Below are 25,638 nucleotides of genomic sequence, written 5' to 3'. Positions count from 1 at the left end.
TCTGAGAAATGCAGTCATGTATAGGAGGCCACAGAGCTAGTTCTTTATAATCTGTTTCTTATCACCTCACCACCTGACAACCACTGACTGGTTTTCCACTTCTACAGTCTTACTTTTCCAGAACACATATGAACTATGAAGTGCTCAGCCTTCTGAAGGTGTAGCAAAATGCATTTAAAATCCATCCGCGTTGCTGTGTGAATCAACAGTTCATTCATCATTCTGGAGTTGTAGTCCATTACATGAACGTATCAATTCATCTAGTCACCTACTGATGGAAGATTATTATTATTTCTGATACAGATAAGCCTGGTACAAGCACTCACATGCAAGTTATAAACACCCACACAGGTTTTTCTGTGAGCACAAGTCTTTAGTTTTCTTGGGTAAATATATAGGAGAGGCATTCTGAATTGTATAATAAGTGTACTTTAAAATATCTGCTGTCTGTATGCTCTGGCAGTGCATGGAGGCCAGAGAATAAGCTGTGGAAGTCAGTTCTTTCTTTCTACTATGTGAGTTCTGGGAATTAAACTCAGGTTGTCAGGTTTAGTGCGTTTACTTGCTGGGGCATCTCACTGGTCAGATAAATGTACTTTTACTTTTTAAAGAAACTGCCAGGCTTTCCTAAAGTAGCTGCATAAATTTTTTTACATTCATTAGCAACTTTAAGGAGCCTTTATTTTGGGTTCAGCTTTGTGGGGGTGGGTACGGTCAACCTGGTTGCAGGGGCATCATGGCAGGAGTGATTCAGTGGAAGCTTGCTACCTAACTTACTCATACCTTGGCTGATTAGAAATTAGAGATTGGTCTGAATGAGGGTGGGCTATGACCTTCAAAGGCCTACCCCTACTGTCCTACTTCTGCCAGCTAGGCTTCAACTTTAAAGGTTCCACATCCTTGAAATAGCACCTTCAGATGGGATCAAGTGTTTAAACACATGGGGCACACTTCACATGCAAATTATGGTACTGGTTTCTGTGCAGAGATGGTTCCCAATTTCTCTAGTGGTAACGCTTATGAGATATGTGCTTTGGTTTGCTGGTAGTTATTTCCTTTGTCCACTCTTTACCTGGGTTTTGGCTTTTCTTCCTGCTGCATTTTTGTTTTTTTTGGTTTTTCGAGACAGGGTTTCTCTGTGGCTTTGGAGCCTGTCCTGGAACTAGCTCTTGTAGACCAGGCTGGCCTCGAACTCACAGAGATCCGCCTGCCTCTGCCTCCTGAGTGCTGGGATTAAAGGCGTGCGCCACCACCGCCCGGCTTCCTGCTGCATTCTTGACAGAATCAGCCTCTCATGACTTCCACCTGAATTCATCAGTTACTTGCACTAGGCTTTTCCTTCTAATTTTCTATTTTCTTGAGGCAAGGTTTAACTGTAAATTCCTAGCTGGCCTGGAACTTGCTATATAGACCAGGCTGGCCATTCACTTGACAATCTTCTGCCTCTGCCTTTCAAGGGCTGGTATTATAGGTGTGTGTCACCCTGCCCACATGCCCAGTCTTTGACACTTATTTAAAAATCATCTGTCTTCTTTTGGTCGTAGGGATGAAGCCACAGCCTCACACATGCTAGACCAGTGCTTTATCACTGAGTCATACCCCCAGCCCTTTACCACTTGACATTTGTAATTTCCATGGAGGAAGAGGGGAGAGGGGAAGTCCACTGGTGATGGCCAGGCTTGATCATCTCAGGCAGCAGTCTTGAGGCTGTTCTCCATGTAGAACTCAGAGGAAACTCCAACAGAGGTCCTCTGAAATGTTGGATCATCTGGGCTATCCACTCCTATCAGAGATTTTTTAGGGGGTCTTCCTTAATCAAACCTAATTTTTATTAGCTCAGAATGAATCTACAGCCCCCCATTTCCTGTGGAAACAAAAGCAAAACCTGTTCTCCAAAGTAACATATCTTTTGACTTAAATTTTGAAGTCATGGAATTTTCAAAATAGAGATGTTGGATTAATCCACAAGCAGCTATTGCTCTTTCCTCAGCCATCAAGCAATTTAAAGACAACGCAATCACAATAACATACAGTACTCAGATTCTCTGTGTATCTTTACGTGACTTTATTTTAAACTCTATTTATTTTTATTTTCAATTTTTGGTTTTTTGAGACAGGGTTTTCTTTGTGTATCTTTGGCTATCCTGACACTCACTCTGTAGACCAACCAGGCAGTCCTTGAACTCAGGGAGATCTGCCTGCCTCTGCCTCCCAAGTGCTGGGATTAAAGGTGTGTGCCACCACACCCAACTTCTCTCTCTCTCTCTCTCTCTCTTTCCTTTTTCTTTTCTCTTTCAAGCCTACATATATTTTTAAACACACTGTAAACCATTTAGAGGTTTTTTTTTGTCTGAATCTATCTTTACTGTATATCTTTCTTTTTTCTGATCACATGAGTCTTTAATTTGCTAAGCAATAGGGCTAGGATTCTTTAGTTTTGTGAGAGTCTAGCTTCATGGCAGAGGTACTGCCAGGAGCCATGGATACTGTCATAATTCTATGGAGTTTCAAGGCCCTGCCACCACTAAGAAGCATGATGTCTGCTATTTATCAACACCATATAAGTGTTTTGTGGCAGGGCCTCTTAAACGAGCTGCAAGGTTTTTGCAGCTAAAGCTGAGTCTCTTAAATGAAACATGCTTTCCTTTAGCAAACAGAGCCCACCCGAGAAAATGCTGCTACCAAGAAATCATGTTTAACTCTGTTCTTTTGTGTCTAGAATTACTTCCCAAGTTCTCTCAGGTTTTATGTGGATGTAGTTGCCCGTGTTGGTGAGATTTGTAGATGGAGACTGTTTGTTTGTTTCCAGCCCCACCCCCCACCCCCAACCCAAAATATATTGGCTTAGATGATCAGGCCTCACAGAATATTCCAGTAGGGAACTGACAATAATCCTAAATTTTCTTTAGGTCCCCATAATATTATCAGTGCTCCCAATCAGCAGGAGGTATCCTAGAAAACTATGCCAACATTCCCAAAAACTGCATTATGGATGTTTTTTTTTAGAGTGTTGGTTACAAGTTTTTATGCATAATGATCAGAAAAAAAGCTAAACAAAGGAGATTAGATTTAGAGTTCTAGTTTTGAAAAGAAAGGGGAAGTACTGTGGGACAGTTTTCTTGTACCCTGTAAAGATTTGTCACTTGTATTGGTTAATAAAATGCTGATTGGTCAGTAGCCAGGCAGGAAGTATAGGCGGGGCAACCAGAACAGGAGAATTCTGGGAAGAGGTAAGGCTTAGGCTCAGTCTACAGCTGTCACCCAAATGGAAAGGAAGCAAGATGAGAATGCCTCACTGATAAAAGGTACCAAGGCATGTGGCTAACACAGACAAGTATTATGGGTTAATTTAAGATGTAGGAGTTAGTAAATAAGAAGCCTAAGCTACTGGCCAAGAAGTGCTGTAATTAATATAGTTTCTGTGTAATTATTTCGGGTCTGGGTGGGAAAGGAACAAATAGTTTCTGCTTACACAGGTGTCTCTAACCCAAGACACTCAGTTACTTAGTTGCTTTGAAACCTAGACTCTCTTGGATCAAGGGAATGGCACTTTTTCCCAATTGTAAACTCTGTCTAAGTGCTGGGATTAAAGGAGTGGGCCATTACTCTGCCCCCCCCCCCCCCCCCCCCCCCCCCCCGCTATTGTGAATCTTTTTAAAAACGTCTTTCTCAAGATCGCCACTGAAACCATCTTGAAAAAACCCGAGTTGAGCATCCCATCTTGCACAGTGCAATTAGTGACAGGTAACAAGGGGTTCAAGCTGTTTAGATATGAATTTATTAACGTGCTTTCTGACAGAAACCTAGTTATTCAATGATGCGACTGGTTAGGCTTACTTTTATTGGGCAAAGACTTCATGAGGTTAAATTAAGGTGTTTTTTTAAAAATTGTTTTCTTCTGGGGCTTTTTGTTTGTTTGTTTGTTTTTCGAGACAAGGTTTCTCTGTAGCTATGGAGCCTGTCCTGGAACTAGCTCTTGTAGACCAGCCTGGTCTCAAACTCACAGAGGTCCGCCTGCCTCTGTCTCTTGAGTGCTGGGATTAAAGGCGTGTGCCGTCACCACCCTGATCTTGTTTCTTAAATGAACATCATTTATCGACTGCTTATAAATTTATTTATCATCTCCAATATTTTATGAGGAAAAACTTAAGTTGAATTTTATAGGACACGTTCTTTCAGCCCCATGACTTCGAGTGACACTTGCCTCTCCGGGTCTGCAATGCTCAAGAGGCCTCCATCCCGGCCTCTCCAGGGGGGCACCTAAGCTGCCCCTCGGCCTTGCTGGCTACCGTCTGCCCCGAAACCTCCTCTTCTAAGGCGTCGGGCCTGGGCGCTTCCTGGGATGGGAGGCTATGATACCTAGCTAGTGGCGCCCCAGGTCCCCACACCGCAACACACCTCAGCCCCTTTCCCTACGCTCCACACGTTCACCGTCTCAGCAGGCTCGCGTTAACGTGAGTGCGCGTGCGCGCCGCCGGCGTTCCCGCGCCCCATCCCTGATCGCGCGAAAGCCAGGCTCGTCCGTTACTGCCGGGGGCCGCGCTTTGGCTCCACTTGCGACGGCGGCCCGGCCGTCGTAAAGCGCCGCCGTGCCGACTGCTGCAAGGAGACTTAAGTCAGCCTCCGGTTTGACTTACGGCGTGCGGCCGTCCCCATTCCTCCCGCTGAGATCCTTGCGTTTCTCGCCCGGCGGAAGCTGTCTCTCTTAGCGCGCGCCGCCGCACTCTCCCGGGAGGCCGGGCTGCCGGGACCTGGGCGGCCGCCCGCCGCCAGCCGGCTCTTCCGCCCGCCTTCCTCCCGGCGTGCACCGCGGCGCGGCCATGTTGCCGTAGTGTTGTTTTCTTTCTGCGGAGGCGAGGGGCCGCTGCGAACCGAGACGCGCGGGCCTCGCCTCTGCTCCCTCGCGGGCGCCGGCCCTCGCCGCTCCCCCGCCTCCCCGGCCCGCACCAGCGCCGTCGGCCCGCCAGAGGCTCGGGGGACGGCTGAAGGCCGGGCCCGGGGACCACCATGGCGGCCGCCTTGGGCGCGGGCGGAGGAGCAGGCGCTGGAGGTACGTGGGCCGCGGCTGGCGCCGTGGGCCGGGCAGCCTTTGTTTAGGGCCTTCGGGTCTCCCCGTCCCAGCCGGAGCCGTCCTGGGCCTGCCTGTGCCGATCGGGCCTGGAGCTCAGAGCGTTAGGCCCGCGGCGGCGCCGTGAGGTCGGCGGCAGGCCCGGGACGGGGTCGGGGGTCGGGCGGCCCTGGCCATTTCCAGTCTTCGTGCAAGATTCTCCCTGAGCAGCGGCAAGCAGCCCAGTCAGAATGCAGGAGACATTCCGCGGCTTATTAGAGTGCTTTAAATAAACCCATTATCATCTGAGGAAAACCCATGAGTGCTTGGCTGTGTGCTTGAAAGGGATTAATACAGGGGTACAGAGGTTTAGTTATGGAACCAGTTTCTTGAGTAAACGTTTTGCAATCGTAAACGGTATGGAAAGACTAACGAGTTTTAAGTAAAGCCACATTTTGTCGAATGAGAGTGTTTTAGAATAATGTGAACAGTACTTTAAAATGACGTTTCAGGACTTGGATTAAAGGAGACCCTTGGATACTTGAACTATTCTGCATATTCCAGAGGCGTTTTGTGATGCTTCCAGGTGGGCGGGCATATTAAACCAACCCTGCTTAGGGATTCTGGCCCAAATACCAAGGTATTTGTAAGATAAACGCAAAAATAAAACGGCAGAGGCTACATGCCAGAATGTCGTTTGTGGGGAGGATGTTGGGCGGTCTATGTCATTGTCAGCTTACATGGATAATTCTTTTTTTTTTAATCATGTGGATCTGAGGCTTTCTATTTAAATGGTTAAATACATTTTATCTGTCTTACTTGATCAGAGAAGGTAAAAATTAAAAGTTTTATATGTGAGTCGCAGTGTTATGGAAGCCCTTAGGTCAAAGCTGTTTTTAGTGAATTTAATTTTCCATTTGCTTTTAACTAATGTGCATTGAGATCTTCCAGAGGCTTTGTGGAATATAAAGACATGACACTGATGATATTTAGGGACTGTGTGCTTGTATGTTCTTTTAAGTTTCTCATTAAGAAATTTTAAGATAGTAAATACGGGTCAATAGCCATATAAACAAGATTTTGGGGCTATATATTACGTTTTAGGCCAGAAACTTTAAGGGTTGTAATTTGAGAGGGCTAGGTAGGTGTTCCGGAAGTTTGGGATTTTTCTTTCATTTTTTTTTTTTAATTGAGCTAGCGTTCGCATTGCTTAGACCCAAGCAGTTGTGTATGAGTTGGTCCCTGGTACTCACCAGCCCTGCAGTCCTGGAACTACCTGTGCTCCTCACTCCCATGTGCTCTGCTTATAGGGCTGTGTCCTGATTCAGCAGGTTCAGGCTCCTAAGGGAGAAGGCCTTACTGGAGAAATCCCTGACTTATATTTTTTTCCCATCTCTGAGCCTCCCTTTCCATCTAATAGTACTTGTGTTTTCCCTTGAACATTTATATTAATCTGTAATTTTCAATTTTCCCCCTTTTGAATAACTTATAAGACCTGTGAGAAACATGTCTGCCTGCATTGCAGGCACCCCAGGTTCCTGGCCCATAGCATGTGTTCAACAAATACCTGACAAATGAATTAGAGATTGAAATGTTTCCTTAGTAAATCTGGAAAAAATTCTGTGCCCTTACTTTTGTCCATCAGACCCATGTTTGCTGTGTAACCAACAAAACCATTACACTGGGAATATTTGCATTGTAGATAGTATCTTTATATCTACCTCTAAATTAGCATATTACCCGGCCTAGTGGCTTTCTGGCTTTTTCTAGTTACAGCTCACATTGCCATTGACATCGTGATATAGTACTTGTACAAACTTGATGGCTAGTTCTAGTGGGCACTATGTGCCAAGCTCTCAGTTTCTGTTTCATTACATTAAAAGGTTGTGTACCTGGTTTGGGCTTTTAATCCCAACACATGGAAAATCGAGGTGGAGATGTGAGTTTGAGTCCAGCCTGGATTGCATAGTGAGACTCTTTCTTTGCCCTCTCCCTCAACAAAATCTGGTTGTAGCGTAATCTGACTTCGTTATTAAACTAAATCCATTAAATATTCCAGAATTGTCAGTTAAAAATCATTTTGTGTATTGTAAGTAGTTGATGTTTTTGGGGGCCAGTTGGTGAGAGTGGTGATGGTGATATTTTCAGTGTTTATAATGGAGCCAGAAACTAATAGAATCTCTAGGTGGCCAAAATAGATAATGACAGAAGTGAAGTTATGTCGGTGTGAAACTTGGGTGCTTATAGGTATACAGAATGCTCTTAACTTTAGTACTTCTGTAAAGATATTTGCTGTTGCAAGTAAGGGTGGGATAAGCATGAGGGCCTTGCTGGTAAAGACAATATACCTTACTGGTAAAGAGAATATTGGACATTGGAGGTTAGCATGAATGCAGAAGTAGGCTTTAAGGGCACATATTGTAGAACAAATAATACATTTCAAGATCTAGTGCTTACTTTGTAGTGTAAAATACAAAATTAAAATGAAAAGTTGGAACATAAATTTTAGCAACATTCCTTCCAGCTGATTTGTATGTTAAGACCTAACAGTTCATAAAACAGTTCATGAACGTTAGAATCAGTGTCTTGTCTCACAATGTGACAGTATTCTTGTAAATTTTTTTTCTTGGGTTGATCTTACTGAAGAAAAGGATTAAATTAGGAATTTTCAGACATAACTACTAGTAGTAGAATAATGAGCCCAGCATCAACATTTTGATGTTCTTTGACTCAACAGAACTTACTTTTTTTTTTATTGTTTTTTGGCAGTCTTTCTGTATAGCCCTGGCTGTCCTCTATATGTGTCCTCATTATATAGAGCATACTCACCTTGAACTCAACAGAGATCTCTGCCTCTGCCTTTAAGTGCTCGATCTATGACTTACATATGTCCCAGTACCAAATATGGCTCAAAATTGAATTTAATGGGTTGTCAAGATGGTTCACTGGGCAAAGGCACTTGATGCCAACTCTAACAATATGAGTTCCACTCCCGGAACTCACCTGGTGGAAGGAGAGAACTGACTCCCAAGTTGTTCTGTGACTTCCTCATGTGTGTGGTGTCATGCACCCACAATAAAGAAGTAAACTTAAGAAGTGAATTTAAGCATCTAACTTCTGAAACAGCCTAGCTAACTGTAAATGTGCTCAGAAAGCAGTATTGACAGTATTAGCCTGAGAGATGCTGAGAATTCATAGTTTCTGACCATGCTCCCTTTGGGTAGGAGTCTTGAAGCCCTAGGGCATCAGACTCCCTAGAACTGCAGTTATGGACAGATTTATGTGAGCCACCATGTAAGTGCTATCAACTGAACCTGGATTTTCTAGAAGAGCAGCCCTTAATTGCTGAGTCATCTCTTTAGCTCCCTTTAAAATGTTTCATCAAAAATTGGGGAGTGGATAGGACTCTAGTGTTCTTGTTGTGTAGGCCTGCTAGTGGAAAAGGATCTTCAGGTTTGTTTCTCTGATATAAACTTTGGAAATTTTAAATTTTATTTATTTATGAGACAGTATATTGTGTAGCTCTGCCTGGCCTCTTGAATTCAGAGGTCTGCCTGCCTCTGCCTTCCAGGTGCTGGCATTAAAGGCATGTGTGTCATCATGCCCAGTTATTTTTAAGATTGCTTTTTAATTGTGTTTGTATGTGTGTGCACACTTGTGTGTGCGCGTATGCATGGAACTGTAGGTGTCAATGAAGGCCAGAGGTTTTGGATCCCCCTGGAGCACAAATTACAGGTGATTGCAGGCTGCCCAGTGTGGGTAGTGAGAATCAAATTCCACTCCTCTGCCTGAGCAATGAACTCTTAACTGCTAAACCATCTCTTCAGCCCCTCCAGCCTAATTAGCTTTTGAAGGATAGTTTATCAGATGCAGAATTTCTGCTTTGAAGTCTTTCCTCTTTTTTTTTCCTGCATGTTAAGTATTTCATCTTACTGCATTCTGGGCTTTGGTTTCTGATTAGAAATAGACAAATATAATCAAGGATCAATTGTATGTGAGGAGTCATTTCATGAGGATTTCAGATCCTTCTTTGGCTTTGGTTTTGAGAGAGTTTGGTCTTATGTATATGATTGTTGGTATGGATCTCTTAAGTTACTGCTGGAGTTCACTGAGTTCCTAGGGTGTGTAGGCTCATATCTTTCATCAAATTTGGAAATTTGGGGCCATTTCTTCAGATCTTTTTTACTTTGTCTTCTCTGTCATTCTTTAGTGCATGTTCGGATACTCTGGATGGTGTTTTTAGGTTCTCTTAGTCTTTCTTAAGTTTTATTTTAAAAATTATTTTTCCTTTAGACTATAATTTTAGTACTTTTTTATGACTCAGTTTTGGGACTGAAAACAGGTCATATTGAATGTTATAATGTAGTAGTCTGGGGAATTTTAGAATGTATCTGTTCCCCTGGCTGCTTATTACTTGTGATTTGTCTGGTTTTTAAATAACTTTTCCAAACTGATTTCACAGAGACTGTTCTTTCTATGTAGTTACTTAAGTCTCCACCTGTCATCTTAGTGCTCAGCCAGCGAACTGACATATTTTCTTATATTCCTGGAAACTAAAATAATAAAAAGCCCACCCTGGTTTTTTAAATTGGCTGAAATAATTCAGTGTTCATTAGGCCATCTAGGACTCTGCCTTACTCTACCTCCTGCTTACCCAGAGCCCAGTCAGCAGCGAGAGATGTAAATCTGGATTTTCTCAGGTGTTATCTGAGAGTGTATCTGGACCTGGACACACATGAGGTGCTCTTTGAAACCTTTTCCTTACCCTCCACCTCCTGTTTTCCAGGTGTTTTGGTGTGTGCACTGTTTCTTTTGTCTACAGTTGGTCACAGTTGCTTTGGACCACTACTGCCTAGATTGCTACTTTAGCTCTGAGCTCCAAGAGGGTAAAACAAAGGCAGCCTCTCCGTTTACCCCAGAGATCCAATGGGCAGGTCTCAGTGCATAGTCAGATGCTTTGAGGGTGTGAACCAGGCACTCTTAGCCTTAGGAAGCCCTTGGGACATTGTGTACCCTGTTGCTGCTGGACTGGGGAATGGGTTTGCTGTTCTGGTGAGGGAATTCACAGCACTCTGTGCTGCAGCTTAGCAGCTGTTTTCTTTTTTTAAGCTCCCAAGTTTTTGCAAGTTTTTTATTTTATTTTATTTTTAAAATAAGATTCCAAGGTTCAAGGAAGGTTGATTCTGGCAGTTTGTAGTTTTTGTCAGTTTAATGTTGCATCATTGGCCAGACAGGTTCAGCACTGTCTTTAGCAAGTTAGAAGAATTTTACAGTGACTATAAGGTGTGTTTGTCACTCCCCCATGTGTGTTATATATGTATTCATGTGAGTGTATACTTGTGTGCATGTGTGTGAAGGACAGTGTTTCATGCATCACTCGCCACCTTTTTTGAGACAGAATCTCACTGAACATGGAACTCATCCACTTGACTGAGCTAGCTAGAGCTCAAGGGATTTCCCCGTCTATGCCCCATCCAATCCCCTAGCATTCTGAGGTCCTAGTGATGAAGATTTTTTGATGGGCACTAATTGTTGTATGACAGAAGGAAATCTTAGACATTGTTTCTGGTTCCTATTCATGAAATTCTTAAAAATCTTGGAATTTTTTTTATCTTTTTATGCTAATGAAGTGAGTGGAGAGGGGTTTTATAGCTGTGGAAATGGGAGTTGGTTGTTTGCAAAACTAACCATGTGTGTTTAAGGAGTTAGGACTTTCAGCTTCATCTCCTAACCTCCCAGGAATGCAATCCCAGTCATGCCCTTATGGTGGACACATCAGTGAATGGGAGGGTGGCATACTCTGGCTCTTCACTAACTAACTCCTCACTCAGTTGTCTTTGTAAAATTAAAAGATAGCTTGACTTGTAAATTGTTATAATTTAAACAGTCACTTTGTAACATCACTACTTCCCTTTAATTTTGACAACCCCAGAGTTAGGACTCCATTCCACACACAGTACTGCTCCTGCTGAAGATGGTAAATGAGTCCAGGGTATCCACTGTGATGCTCCGGCAGACTCAGGTTGTCAGTTTAGTGGAATGGTTCACAGGGAAAGAGCTCTGTCGGGCTTCTTTTCATTCGCTGGATTGTGACTTTGGAGGAGTAGATGCTGCAGGTTCTGATGATGTCCAGTTTGTCAGATCTTCCATTGGTTTTGGTTTTGCTGTTACATAAACAAATCTTTGCCTAGCACAAGAACAAAGATTTTCTTTTCCTGCTTTTGCAGAGTATTTATTCAGATTCACTTTGTTTAATTTTTATCATGGCCATGCATTGTTGGTGAGTCTTCCCTTGTATTGAGGTATTTAAAGATAACTTTGTTGGGTCACTGGGAGTAGGGATTTCAGTACCCACATTAAAGAAGGGATAGAATAAATAGTCTTTGCAGAAATGGTTTGGAAGTCATTTAATGGACGACAGCTTTCATGAGTAATGGGAGAGATGAATTGTTATTCTGCTGCAGTATTTAAGACACTTAGTTTTAAATGAAAAAAAGAAAATCAGTTTGTACAAAGAACCCAGGAAAGTATGACATACAGGAGGAAAGGAAACAGGAACCACCCACTAGAAGGCCCAGAAACATTTTGAGTGTCTTAAACACTCAGATCTCTTTAAGAAACCCTAGGCCACAAAAGCAGAAACCAGAACAAATGAACAAGCATGCACTAAAAGAATTTGGAGAACAGTGTGCTCAGAAATGGGACAGAGCAATAAAGATAAATTACAAAGAGAAAGCAAGGGACAGTTATAGAGCTGAAAAGTGTAATCTCTGAAATAATCTTTAGGTAGTTCAGTAGGAGAATGAGCAAATGTGGAAGTCTGTGAGAATATCCAGTTAATGGTGAAGGGGGAAAAGCCTGGAGGATCTGTGGGATATCATGAAGTGTACATGCCTGAACACCTGCACACACCCAGGAGAGCTTAGGGAATGGCAGTCAAAGGCTAAGTACCTCCCAGATTCAGATGGAAGATATAAATCTGCATATCTAAATAGCACAAAGTTGGGTAGCTTGGTGGGAACTGATTTATAGTCAGGAGACTAGAAGGTCCCTAGGGAATCTGGATATCATACCCTTAATAGTTTTCCAACAGTTTTCCACAGTACTTGTTTAGAAGCCTTACTTGGCCTTACACGTCCTTTCTCTTGTTTATGTCTTATCTATAAATCTCTTAACAAGGACACCAGCCATTGATTTAGCATTCTCTTATAATGTCCGGTATTATCTTCACTTGAAATCATTTCCATCTTGTTTCAAAAAACAGTGACAGGGAGTCATTTTCACACACCTTTTTGTAGCACATAATTCAATTACTGTGGATCTGCTAGCTACAGAGCTTGTGGTTTTCTGTGCATGTTATTCTCATCTCTGTGGAGGATAGCTTTACAGAACATAGGCACTCCCAGTTCTGTTATCCCACTGCAACCCCAGCTCCTAGTTGTGATGACAAGCCTCATATTCGTGGTTACCTTACAATGATGAGGCCTCTTCTGCTTTCCAGATTTTCTCATTGCTTTTGGCTTTGGGACATTTTAACTGGTATGTGTATCTCTTTTGATTGTGTGGTAAATTTGTTGTGCTTTTCTAGATATGAAAACTGATTTTTTTTAAAAAATTAAATTTGGTAAATTTAAATTATATATTTAGATATTTTTCCTGCTCCTTTGTACCCTCTTTCTGGTATTTCTTTTGTGTGTCTATTCATTGGATAGTGATGATCCAAATTTTCTTCAGTAGTGGTTATTTGATGTTATTTTCTATTTTGCCAGCTTGAATCTTTTTTTATGATCCCTGTAAATGATTTTTTTTTTTTTTGAGGCAGAGTCTTACAGTGTAATCCTGGCTGTCCTAGAACTTCATATTTTTGGGTAGCCTCAAATTTATGGCAATTTATCTACCTCAGTTTCTCAAGTCAGTACTAGTATTACATATGTGCTACCATGCTTGGTTACTGGTTACGCGCATGCGTGCACGTGTGCGCGCATGTACATATATGCTCACATATGTACCCACAGGCCAGAGAATAATTTGCGAGAGTTGGTTCTTTACCTTCACCTTTATGTGTCTTCTTCTGCGGCCCAGTGACAAGCACCTTTACCCTTGCTGAGCCACCTTGCCAGCCCTCATTATTATTTTTAATTTCAAGATTTATTTGGTCTTGTGCTGGTTTGCTTCTTTATTTGTCCTTTGCTATGCCATTGCTACCTTACTTTTTTTTTTCTTCTGGTTTCATTTAGTTCAATGAAGAAATATATGTGATGGCTACTTAAATGTTTTTATAAACCTCTCACAAGTAGTTTTTGTTGCCTGCTTCCTCCCATCCCATACATGAAGGGTTATACCTTTTTGTTTTTTTGATGTCTGCTGTGTCATAAGACTTTTCCTGGGGAGAAGGAACACACACACACACACACACACACACACACACACACACACACCGCAAACTACTTGCCTACACCACCACCAAAGTCTAGCTTGGTGAACCACTGAGTTTTATAGGGGTTACTTAAAGGAATGTGGGTGAGAGGTTTCTTATAGAAGCAGAAAATGACTCAAAGACAGCTGTATCACTAAAGCCCACCCCAGCGTGGGTGACAGTTCCCCAAAACTGAAGAGCCTGGAGCTCACTGCACAGTTTGCAGGCAGCTTATTGTGTGTTGGAAAGTGTCTTTTCCAAGTGACTCAGTTGGTCTAAACCTTTTCTGTGTAGCTGGTCTGGTCTTTTCAGCTTGGCTAGTCTGATTGTCTGAGTGACTTTCAGCAGTTTATTGTTTACTCTTAGGAGGGAGGGGCCTGGTGAATCTGGTTAGTTTTAGGGACTTTCTGAAGCTATTTTGAATTACTTAGCTTTGGCTTAAGGATTTTTCTACAGGATGAACTATTTCATTTCAATCTTGAGGAAACTGCTATGCAACAATGTCTTGTGTCGTGTGATTCCCCCCCCCCCCCCCCCCCCCGCTGATGATGGATATTTGACATTTGAGATAATACCTTGGAGTGACTGTGGGTGCTGGTTTCCCTACTCCGTCTCTCTGGGTTTCTTACTGTTCTTTGCTTGTCGATTCCTTTGCTGACTGCCTATCACCTACCAGTTGTTGAAAGCTTCTATTTCCCTCTTCAGCAGGGATATCTGGGTTGAGTGTCCCACAGGTGGGGCTTAGTGTGGGAGAAAGGTTCCTTCCTCACTGGTATTCCCCTCAGCAGCAGGTAGATTGGGGTGGGATGAAAGATACCAGAAGTTCTATTCCCCAGTGAGAGAACCAGGAACAAGAAGCTCTGATTTTGGAGGAACAGTGAGTCTGCCATAACTATGACCAAACATGTAGTGAATTTCTGTAATACGTCTTTCATAGGTAGTTGTTCTTAGAATCATCTCAGAGATTTTACATAGTCTTTGGAGTCTGTCCTGGAACTTGCTCTGTAGACCAGGCTGCCCTCAAACTCACAGAGATCCACCTGTCTCTGCCTCTTGAGTGCTGGGATTAAAGGCATGTGCCCCCACCACCTGGCGCATAGTCATATTTATAACAGGTTTTGTTTTTTTTTTTTTTTTTTTTTGAGACATGGTCTCACTATATAGCCTTGCCTATTGTGGAATTCACACTTTGTAGACCAGGCTGACTTCATAAAGATCCACCTGCCTTTGCCTCCCAAATTCTGGGATTAAAAGTGTGTACCACTACACCAGCTAAAAACAGTTTTTAATCAGGTTCTCTCAGGAGTCCAGTCAGGTGATGGTTGATATGATTGATGGTTTTGTTAGAACCTTAGTAGTTGATTTTCCAGTCTGAACCAGAGAAATGCTGTAGGCAATAGGAATTTGTGTCACCTATCCAAGTGTTCTGGACTTGGATGGACTACGAACAAACCAACTGCTGCCTCTTTCTTTGCACCCTGTCCCCAACTTAAATTTCAGTTCTTAGTGTTTCCTAACAATAAAAATAACTACCAAGTGCCTCTCCTATTATAAAAATATATTGTCAAATTTAAACTTGCAGCAAATTTGTGAGGTAAAGAATAGGTTGTTGTTTTGTTTGTTTTTTACAAGAAAAGAAAAAAGAAGGACTCTATTTCTGTTGTTCTTCTGAGCTATCTGGTGGCCTCTTGCCATGTAGAGATGTGAGCTGTGCTCTGTGTGTAAAATTTGCACTTAGGACTTCATATGAAGCAAAACACCCACTGCTGCCTTCTGTTGTGAGTCCATGCCTTAGCAGTCAAACTTTGGATATACCAGTAAAAAACAATACAATTAAAATTTTGCCCCTTATGGTTTGACAGTTTTTACTTTTTATAAAATGTGGCTAATAAATAGAAAACTTTTTACATAGTTTGTATTCTACTTCTGTTATTTAGAAAAATGTGAAGGCTGAGAAATTATTATAGGAGTTTAATTTTTTAATAAATCATTTATTCCTTTTGTGAAGTAAAAGTTATAATTTAAAAATTGCTGTTTTCACCAAATTTTCATACCTAGTATTCAACAAATTTTTGGATTGTTTTTATTTTATTTAAAAAAAACTAATGCTTCAGCATGGCTGAGGATTTATAATTGCTATATATAGAACTTCATATCTGGAGAGTTAAGCTGATTCCTAAGGAAGCTAGTATCTTAATTGATTGTCTTGATTTAACAAAACTGATTTGAGTGGACTCTTTTTCACAGATGATGACTTTGACCAGTTTGACAAGCCTGGTGCAGAACGGTCCTGGAGAAGAAGAGCTGCAGATGAGGACTGGGACAGGTGTGTGCACACTTGGACTGCCCTAGGGTGTCATTGTGATGCCTGTGATCATATGAGGATACAGAGATCTTTACCAAAGATAGTGTGCTGGTCCTTTCATGCCTTGTCTTGTGCCTTCTGGGCTGATGGGAGTTCTCTTCAGGCCTCACAAGTGCCTGGTCCAAGCTTGTGTTGTAGGTAACTGAGGAGCATGAACTTGCTTTCCTCTCTGTTTATAGGACAACACCACAACCATTTGGATGTCTCAGTACCTTATGCTGTATATCCTATCCAGTAGTTAGTGACTTTAAATTTTTTGCCATTTCAAAATGTATTGATTTTTAATTTTGTTTTTCTACTAATAGTGTCGGTGAATGTAGTTGCTTAGTAGTCCACTCTTGCACACACATTTGCAAACAGTTGGTGTCAGCTCATTGTGGCGACTCCCTGGGGGGGGAATCTCTACTTTTAGAGGAGGAGTGCAGGAGATGCACAGGCTGGCTGTGTTGGGTCCTGAGGCCAGTGAACAAAAAATATACTAGGGTTATGTACTAATTTTGTTTAAGAGCACGTACCTATAGAAGTTTACAGAATGGTTTACAGTGGAGTCTTTCATGATCAACATAAGGTTGGCTAGCCTTTCCTGACTCATTCAGTGCATCAGCCTGGATTCTAAAGAAAGGACTGTTAGGGTGTGAAAGAGATGTATCTTATTTATGAGGTTGATGGGGGTGGGTATGTATGTATTGTATGGTTCTGACAAAGTTAAGTTTTTAACAATACAGTTGCCTGAAATTGATTACATCAGTTGATATTTAACTTATTCAGACTTACAGGCACACGTGAAAGTATAATATATAGTACATTGAACCCAGTGTACTGACACCCAACTTGAGAGATTATCAGTTTTTAATCTGTACAGTCTGCTAACCCATCAAATCAGTAGTTTCACCTGGAAGCACTTGAATTATTTCTTAAAATACATAGTGTTTACACATACAGACATACTGAGTCCAAGAGAAATCCCTGACTATACATGCCTAGCTAATGTTCATATTTCCCATTACCTTTTATGTTTGCATTTGTGCCTGTGTCAGTGTATTTTAATACAGTGCAGGTACATGACTTTTCTATGGTTTGAATTTATATCCAGATAAAGGTCTGTATTTTAAAGTGTAGGTTTTTTCCGTTTGTGTGTTCTGTTACTATAGTGAAGTGCTTGGACAGTTAACATAGTAAGTTTTGTGTTTTGGCTCATAGTTTTGGGGGCTCCAGTTCAGGCCCATTAGCTTTGGGCCTCTGATAAGGAAGCGGCACATGCCAAGAAAAACTATTCATATTATGAGCCAGGATCATACCCATATCCCACCATCCTCTGTGAACCTTCCTGGGACCTCACACTAGGCACTGTCTCCTGAGTCTCCACAGCACCACCCTGGAGACCATGTCTTTAACTGAGTCATGGCCTTTGGAGACCATATATCAAAACTGAAGCCTTTAGTTCTTTGTGAGAGACAGAATGATATATTTTCTAGGATTTCTGCTTGACGGCTTATTTTTAGATGGCCTAACCCCTTGTGTTTTATGTAAATGCATATTTGTTCCCATTGAAGTCTTAGTATAGAGAGTAAAGGTGTGTGGATGTCTCTTGAGTCTGTTATGTACCCACACTTCTGGAGGATTTAAAGTAGTCACAGTGGTTTTTTTCCTGTAATGTGTCTATTAACTAGGAAGTTTTTCCAAGGCACAGATTAGACAGGAGATTTCCCTGAGCATTGTTTTAGAATACTTTAAGTCATAGACTCTTAGGTCAGTTGTGTTTTATCTGCCGTAGTTATTCTCTTAGTGGTGGTCACATTGTCCTAATATTCCCTCAGTCACAATTTATCCTGGTTGGCTCCTGAGTTTGTCTGATGTTAGGATTTGTAGTTTTTGGCAGTTTCCTTCCTTCCTATTGTGCTGGTTTGTCATGGTGTGAGGCAGCCTGGTTTTATTACTCTTGTCAGTATGGGTAGCAGTTGTCTGAAGGTGTAAGTCACAAACAATCCCACACCAGTTTGGAATTATGATTAATAGAATGGTTATTTATTTAAAGGGAAAAAAACTTACAGATCACCATCCCAGACAAGAGCCCTCTTCGCAATCAGGAAAGGAGTCTAGTAGCCTGAAGTGGAGCCAGAAGCAAGAGAGAGAGAGAAAAGAGGGCTGCCACTGCTTTTTTAAAAAGAGAGACCACGTCCCAGTGGGCTGGTATCTCAGCGGCTATTGGCTGAAGGAGCGGAAGGAGCTCCCACAGCAGTTGTCTCTGTGAACCAGCTTCTGTTCCCACGTGGTCTGCAGTAGGATGTTTGAATATTCAAGGTTCTGTGTTATACCTGTTTTTGATAACTGTTCAAGCATAAAACACCTTCTGTTTGCTTGCATAATGCAGAAGAAGTTTGGAAGAGTGATTATTATGAAAGCCTGCTCTCAAGTATCAGTGGAGATGTGTAAGAGGATACTGTGATGCTGGCTCAGCATCTAAGTTCAAGCAAGACAGGAGCACACTGAGAAGGTCTTAACTGAAAATTTAATGAATGTTTATTTGGGGAGCAGGCTTAGAGAATGAGGAGGACACCCATATCATAAGTAGCTCCTACCCAGGCCCCAGGGAAAGGTACGTCTGAGCAGCCAGGAAAGCTGTACTGGTGTTGGGGGGCTTTCCTTATACTCCCTTGGATTGGTAGTGTTGGAGGGGAGCTGATTTCTATCTTACGATTGATGACATTTCCCTAGGTCCTTTCCATTAGTTTGAATGAATTTAGAAGCCAGAAGTGGGGACAGCTTTTGTGAACCATTCCTGGAGGATATAGTCTAAGTCTAGAATGTGGGCAGGAGCCAGGAGGGCAGGAGACTAGGTTTTCAAGCAGTGGCCATACTGTCATATGTAGCCAGGTGACTGACAACTAAATAAATATACAGTCATTAAGATTTGGTTTCTTCAACGCTGAGATTCCATCTTACACCTATAAGAATGGCCAAGATCAAAAACACTGATAACAACTTAGGCTGGAGAGGATGTGAGGTAAAGGGAACACTCCTCTATTGCTGGTGGGAATGAAATGATATTCCTTTGGATATCAGTATGGTGGTTTCTCAGAAAATTAGGAAACAACCTTCCTCAAGACCCGGAAATACCACTATTGGTATATACCCAAAGGATGCTCAATCGTACCACAAGAACATATGCTCAACTATGCTCATAACAGCATTGTTTATTATAACCAGAACCTGGAAACAACCTAAATGTCTCTCGACTGAAGAATGGATAAGGAAAATGTGATACATTTATACAGTGGAATACTATACAGCAGAAAAAATTAATGACACCTTGAAATTTGCAGGCAAGTAGATAGATCTAGAAAATATATTGAATGAGGTACCCCAGATCCAGAAAGACAATTATCATATGTACTCACTCATAAAAGTGGCTTTTAGACATAAAAACCAGCCTACAATTTACAATCCCAGAGGACCCGAAGAGAGACATACATGGATCTAATGTATATGAGATGTAGAAGGCAAGATCTGAGTAAATTGGGGGAGGGTAGAAGAGGTGGGGAGAGGAAGGGAGGGGAGCAGAGAAAAATATGTACCTCAATAAAAACAATAAAAAAAATTGGTTTCTAATTTTCAAATTCTTATACATGTTAGCAAAAGTTGCATATTCTTTGTAATTTTTTTTTTATGTAATTTTGAACACCTCTTATTACCGTCCCAATTAGTGTGACCTGGGAACATGGTATCACCTTCTATTTTCCATTACAAGCTATGGTATGGAGGAATATTCATTTTCAAAGAGGTACTTTTGTATTTTGGTCATGTAGAATCAGGTTCTCATTTAGGGCATTGACTGGCAGCCTTTCTTCCTGCCTTCATAGGAGGAATGGAATATAGAAAATAATCAAATCCTAGATGTTACTGGCTTTAAAATGTTGGAAGAACCTGTGAAGAAGTCAGAAAGGTGGATTTTGTTTGTTTGTTAGTTTGTTTTCAAGACAGTGTTTCTTTGTGTAGTCCTGGATATCCTGGAACTCTCTTTGTAGATCAGGCTGGCCTTGAGTTTAGAGGTCCACCTGCCACTGCTTCGCAGTGCTGGGATTAAAGGTGTGTGCCACCCCATCCAGCCAGAAAGGTGGATTTTTAACTCCCTGCCTCTCTTTTATGTGACCTTTGGCAGGTTATTTAAGGTCTTGTCCATATTTCTGTTTGTGAAGTGAGGGTATGAGACTAACTACAGGGTAACTTACAGTAACTCAGAGCCTAGCATGTGAACTGAATGGTTTGCCTTGGTGTTTCTAGTTCTGAAAGGCCTTTTCTCTTACAGCTCCATCTCTGAATCCTTAGAGCTCCCAGTGTTGTTCAATACGCTAAAATAGTAAATTAGTGCTGGTGTTAATCTCAAAAATATTGTTTTGACATTTTTTCACTGCTTTGGGGCCTAGATGCTATATATACATACTATCACAATATGTACTGGTGCTTAGAATGTAGAAACAGAACTGCTTTGGAAACAAAGAGTACAAATGGAAATGGGAATACATTATATACCTGAATGAAAATGGCTCTATATAAACCCTGAATAATAAAAAAAACATTTAAAAAATGCAATAGAAGGTATTTTAAGCGTCTTGATATGGTAAAGGCATCCTCTGAGGCCTGAGGAAAACCTGGGCCTAGTCACTTCAGCACAAGAGCATGGTGGGAAACTTGGCAGATGACCACTGTGATTTCCATATCACACTCCTTAGATACTGCTTATAATTTTATAACATAATTTAAAATTTATTTCTTTAAAAGACTTAAAATTTTTATGTGTGTGTGCCATGAGAGTGTAGTGCCATTGGAGGCCAAAAGGGAGTGTTTGATCTCCTAGAGCTGGAAGTGAAAGTGATTGTGAACTGTCTGACACAACTCTGCAAAATCAGGAAGTGCTATGAACTGCTGAGCTACTGCTTCAACTCAATTGTTTTAAATTGCTTTTGGTTTCTGCTAGTTTGATGAGTATTGGATGATTTCTTTTTTCTTTTTTTTTTTGGTTTTTCGAGACGGTTTCTCTGTGGCTTTGGAGCCTGTCCTGGAACTAGCTCTGTAGACCAGGCTGGTCTCGAACTCACAGAGATCCGCCTGCCTCTGCCTCCCGAGTGCTGGGATTAAAGGCGTGCGCCACCATCGCCCGGTTTATCGGATGATTTCTTGTGTGCGTTTTTTTCCTGACTAATGATATTGAACACTTTTTCCTTTATATCATAAGTTTTTAAAGATTAGGAGAAAAATTAGGTCTTCCTTTGTATATATTTCATATTTTGCAGATTATTAAGTAGGTACAGAGGGATTAAAATACTCTACTATGCTGCTAAGCTTCAGCTGAAGTCTAGTAAGCCACCTTCTGTGTTGAACCTGGCCTTAGGTGAAAAGACTTGTTTTTGTGTCCTTGAAGAATGTCTTTATTCATCCTGTAGAGAAAAGGAAGTGTAGTGTAGCAACCTGAAAGTTCAAACACCCTGGAACAGTTACTGGATTTCTGAGTGGCTTCTCCTTTTCTATGCTGTTAGGAATGACACTTTGCATTTCTCTTTCCCCAGTGAACTAGAAGATGATTTGCTTGGAGAAGACTTACTCTCTGGCAAAAAGGTAAGAATTAAGGTCGCTTAAAAGAATTGTTTATTGTAAACACCATCACTTGTACATGGGATGAATTTCTAGAAACCTGAGCATGGACCAGAAGTTTGTAAATGGAGTGATTGTTTTGTTGCTCTATCAAAATTGCCTTAGCACCTCACAGGTGCTCAGCATGCATTCTGTCCTGGAGTTACTCCTCCAGCTCAGCAGAATGGCTGCTCATTAGTAGGTGCTGTGGATATTACCATGAGGAGCAGGCATTTTAGTTCCTGCTGTGTCCAGTGCACTCTAGCAGGTATCAGAATTGGGATAACAGTAGCATAAAAGATGTGCCTAAAGGAATGTAACAGTTATAAGTGTGATTGTGGTTCTAGACTGCACTTCTTGGGAGTATTCACTAATAGCTTAAAGGTAAATTTGTCAAACTATATAACAGATCTGCATGTAAATACTGCTAGAAGTTCTCATGGAAACTTTTCTAGACCTTTTTTTTATCCCCCCCCCTTTTCTAGACCTTTTTGACGAAATACTTTGAAGCATTATCTTTAATATGTGTGTATCTGCCTAACATATACTTCTAATCTGTTTCATATATCATGTGAAAAGTAGAAATGGGAAACAAGGGCTGAAAGTGAGAGATTTATTTTTGTGTATGTGTGTGGGGGCTTACATGGTTGGGAATACTTGTATATACGTGTATCTGGGGGGGTCAGAAGTTGACACTCTTCATCTCTTAGTTACTCTTCTTTTTAATGAAGCTAGGTCTCTTGCTGAGTCTTAAACTAGCTGATTCAGCTAGTCTAGCTAGTCAGCTTTCCCCATCTGCCAAGCTGTTGGGTTATAGGTGGACCATTGTGCACACGCAGTTTTTGCTTGTGTTCTGGGGTTCTGAACTACAACCCTTGCACTTGATTGGCAATTGCTGAAGTGCCTCCCAAGATACCCTAAAGTAAATGAACAGTTTTTGATTCACTAAATAGTTTCAGAACATTTTGTTTTCGCTTAATATTCACATAATTATTTGAAAATGGTGTTTATGAACGTGTACAATGTTTGTGTGTGAGAAAGAGGTTATACATATACTTGTATGTACTTATGTACATGTATGCATGCGGAGGCCAAAGATTGCTGCTGCATGTCTTGTGCAATTGCTTTTCACCTTATTTTTTGAGGCAGGTTTTCTCACTGAACCTGGAGATTACCATTTTAGCTAGACTGGCTGGCTAGTTAGGGAGCCCAAGGGATCATCTCTCTTGACCTCTCTAGTGGTGGAATGTGGGTTCATGCTGCTTCTACACCTGACTTTCACGTAGTGCTGGGAACTAAACTCGGGTCTTTATGCTTGTGTGGAGAGCACTTTGAGCCTTCTCCCCAGGTCCTCAACATAATTCTTTATACTTCATTTTCGAGTCTTAAAATTGTTAGGACTCACGTTCTCAAGAACTAAGCTGAAACTTACTACATTTGCAGTTAAGACTATTTCAGACAGTATAGTAGACTTGGACTGGGGAATCTATCCCTGTCCTGCTGTCTCTCTAACTGTTAACTCTTAGGCCTCATCAGCAGTTTCTCTAGTAACTGAATGTGACTTAGGGTTCTTCCTCAGTCAGATTTCCCCACTGTGTTCTGCTTCTATTGATCATTAGCCTATGTGTCCCCTGGTTTTGATAGCAGTCTTCTCCATTTCAACACATGAATCCTGGGAAATAGTTAAGCTGTGTCTAAATCATAGCAGCTTTATAAACACCAACAAGTGTTCTTTTAAATTTTTTTTTTTAATACATGAGTACTAACTATATATATATAATTCCTACTCCACCCTTTCCAACTTCTCTGGTATTTCCCTTAATGAGATCCTTTCTTTTAAGTATTGATAAATACAAACACACATATATATGACCTGCTGAGTTTATATAGCTTAAATATGTATATATGTTTAAGGCTGACCACTTGGGATTAAATAACCTATCAGGAGAGCTTGTCCTGTGATTCTCTCTCTTCAGCAGGCATTGCCCTTATTTGTTTTTCTAGGATGGGGCCTTGTGAGATATCCCTCATCCATGTTGGGATGCCAGCTGGTTATCATTGTGTGGGTCTTATTTAGATGACCATATTGTTAAGAATTTATAGGTGCAGCTTCCTGACATATAAGGAAGGTGCTGTCTGATTGCTGATTTCCTGGTTCTCTGGCTCTTACAGTCTTTTTACCCTTCTCTTCCCAGTTGTTCCTTGAACCTTCAGTCTGTCTAGTCATTGTGTTGTAGATGTATCAATTGGAGAAGGGCATTCCACAGTCTTTCAGAAAACAACAATTTCAGTTTTCTGCATTTTGACCAGTTGTAGATTTCTGTAATGGTCTTTTTAAGCTGCTAAAAGAATCATTCTTTCTGAGATGAGAGTTGCATTTGCTTGTGAATATAAAAATAGGTTTTTGGAATGAAGTTGAGATTTATACCGTGTGTTGTGTGGTCTTGTGTTAACTTAATACAAACTAGAGTTATCAGAAAAAAAATGGAACCTCCAATACGTCCATAAGATCCAGTTGTAAGACATTTTATTTTCTTAGTTAGTGATTGATGGGAGAGTGCCCAGCCCATGGTGGTTGGTGCCATCCCTGGATTAGTGGCCCTGGGCTCTATAAGAAAGCAGGCTGAGCAAGCCATGGGGAGCAAACCAGTAAGCAGCTCTCCTCCATGGCCCTTGATTGTATTTAATGGTGAACTATCATGTGAAAGTGTAAAACCAAATGAACCCTTTCTTCCCCAACTTGCTTTTTGGCTGTGGTGTTTCATCACAGCAATAGTAACCCTAGCTAAGACACACTGGTTTTGGCAGTAGTAGGTCCTTCTAGGTCCATGACCTCACCAGCTGCAGATTAGTTGTCTAAGTGCACAGTTTTCACCTGTGTGTTTCCTCTTGTTGAGTAGGCCTTAAGTCTAATTAAGTGGTTGTTGGTTACTTTTGAGGTATAAGTGCCATTTTTGTGCCCCTGGGTTTATCTTGCTGTGCTAGTCATTATTGTAATTTGTAGGCTAACTGGGTAGAATTTTTAATTACTTTTCTCCATTGGCAGTTTATATAGCACCTATTAGATACTGGAAGAATTATTCCTCAGGGAGGGGTTTTCCAAGGTCAGTCCTAGCTTGATTCCTTCAAGTTTTCTCTTGGAAGTAATGTTTTCAGCAATGGGATCTTATCATTAAGTTTTGAGAGGCAACCAAGGGTGATAACAGCAGCATATATTGTTTGGCGAGTCTCTTTGGATCCCCAGGTTTCTCATGACTGGCAATATTAGATTTCATGGCTCTTGGAGGAGCATTATTACCCCTAGTGGAGTAATTTCATTCAAATTATTTATATATGTATATGTTTACTTGCTATATATGGATGTTTTTTTTGTTTTTGTTTGTATGGGTTTTTTTGGAGACAGAGTCTCTCTATATAGGTCCTGACTGTTTGTTGTGGAACTTACTATGTAGACTAGGCTGGCTTCTAACTCAAAGAGCCTGTCTGTTTCCAACATACCCAGCAATACATGTGTGCTTTTAGGTAAGCATAAAATAATGTGTTTCTCTCTGGCTTTTTTATTCTCCCTCTTTCCTCCTTTTTCAATATTGTCCTCTTTTTCTCCCTTTGTAGATAAAGTTGTCCCCCATTCCCATCTTCCCCTCCATAGCACTTGTGTCTACTATCCCCCTCTCTAGCACTGTCCCCTCATCTGATCCCTTTTTCTTTGCTGGTTTCTCTGGCTCCTCCAGGATATGTACTCACATTAAACTTGAGTGGAAACTCAAGGAAGAAGAGAGAATGGTATAGTTGATTCTGGTGGGGCTTTACCCAGCGTCATCAGATTTTAGCGAGAGGTGGTCTTGCTTCAAAGTTACTCGTTTACTCCTTCCTGACTTAATTTGAAGAGTACTTCAGATATGTTGTTTTAATGTATAACTCTCAATGTGCTTAAGGATCTTCTTTGGCAGTCTGTTGTGGTAGTTCTGGTCTCCGGGTTTGGCATTTCAAGACTATCTTGCCAAGTTGCTTCCTGGAAATGTTTGATTAGCTTTTGTTCCTAATAACAGTGTGTCTTGGTATCTACCACCTTGCTTTTGCACAGGTCTGATACTGCTTTTAAGAAAGAATCTTTGTCAGTGTGACTGATCTTAATGATTGCTTGTTGTTTAATTCATAATTATTTGATTTCTAGTAAAGATT

The 25,638-nt window shown here is 41.3% G+C and overlaps 1 protein-coding gene across 4 annotated transcripts in view; it reads left to right on the top strand.

Moving 5' to 3' along the window:
• Positions 1–4,825: 4,825 nt before the first annotated feature.
• Rbm33 (RNA binding motif protein 33) overlaps positions 4,826–25,638 on the top strand; it is a 102,261-nt gene continuing 81,448 nt past the window's right edge. For 2 of the 4 annotated variants that reach the window (XM_075955660.1, XM_075955659.1), the window contains exons 1-3: positions 4,826–5,050; positions 15,711–15,789; positions 21,393–21,441. In XM_075955660.1, the coding sequence (XP_075811775.1) occupies positions 5,008–5,050; positions 15,711–15,789; positions 21,393–21,441 (171 nt within the window). In that variant the 5' untranslated portion in view covers positions 4,826–5,007. The remainder of the gene's footprint in view (positions 5,051–15,710; positions 15,790–21,392; positions 21,442–25,638) is intronic. The other 2 variants (XM_075955662.1, XM_075955661.1) reach the window with 2 other exon arrangements.

Source organism: Microtus pennsylvanicus, chromosome 21, assembly GCF_037038515.1.
Source record: "Microtus pennsylvanicus isolate mMicPen1 chromosome 21, mMicPen1.hap1, whole genome shotgun sequence".
NCBI lineage: Eukaryota > Metazoa > Chordata > Mammalia > Rodentia > Cricetidae > Microtus > Microtus pennsylvanicus.
This window is presented reverse-complemented; position numbering and strand designations above follow the sequence as displayed.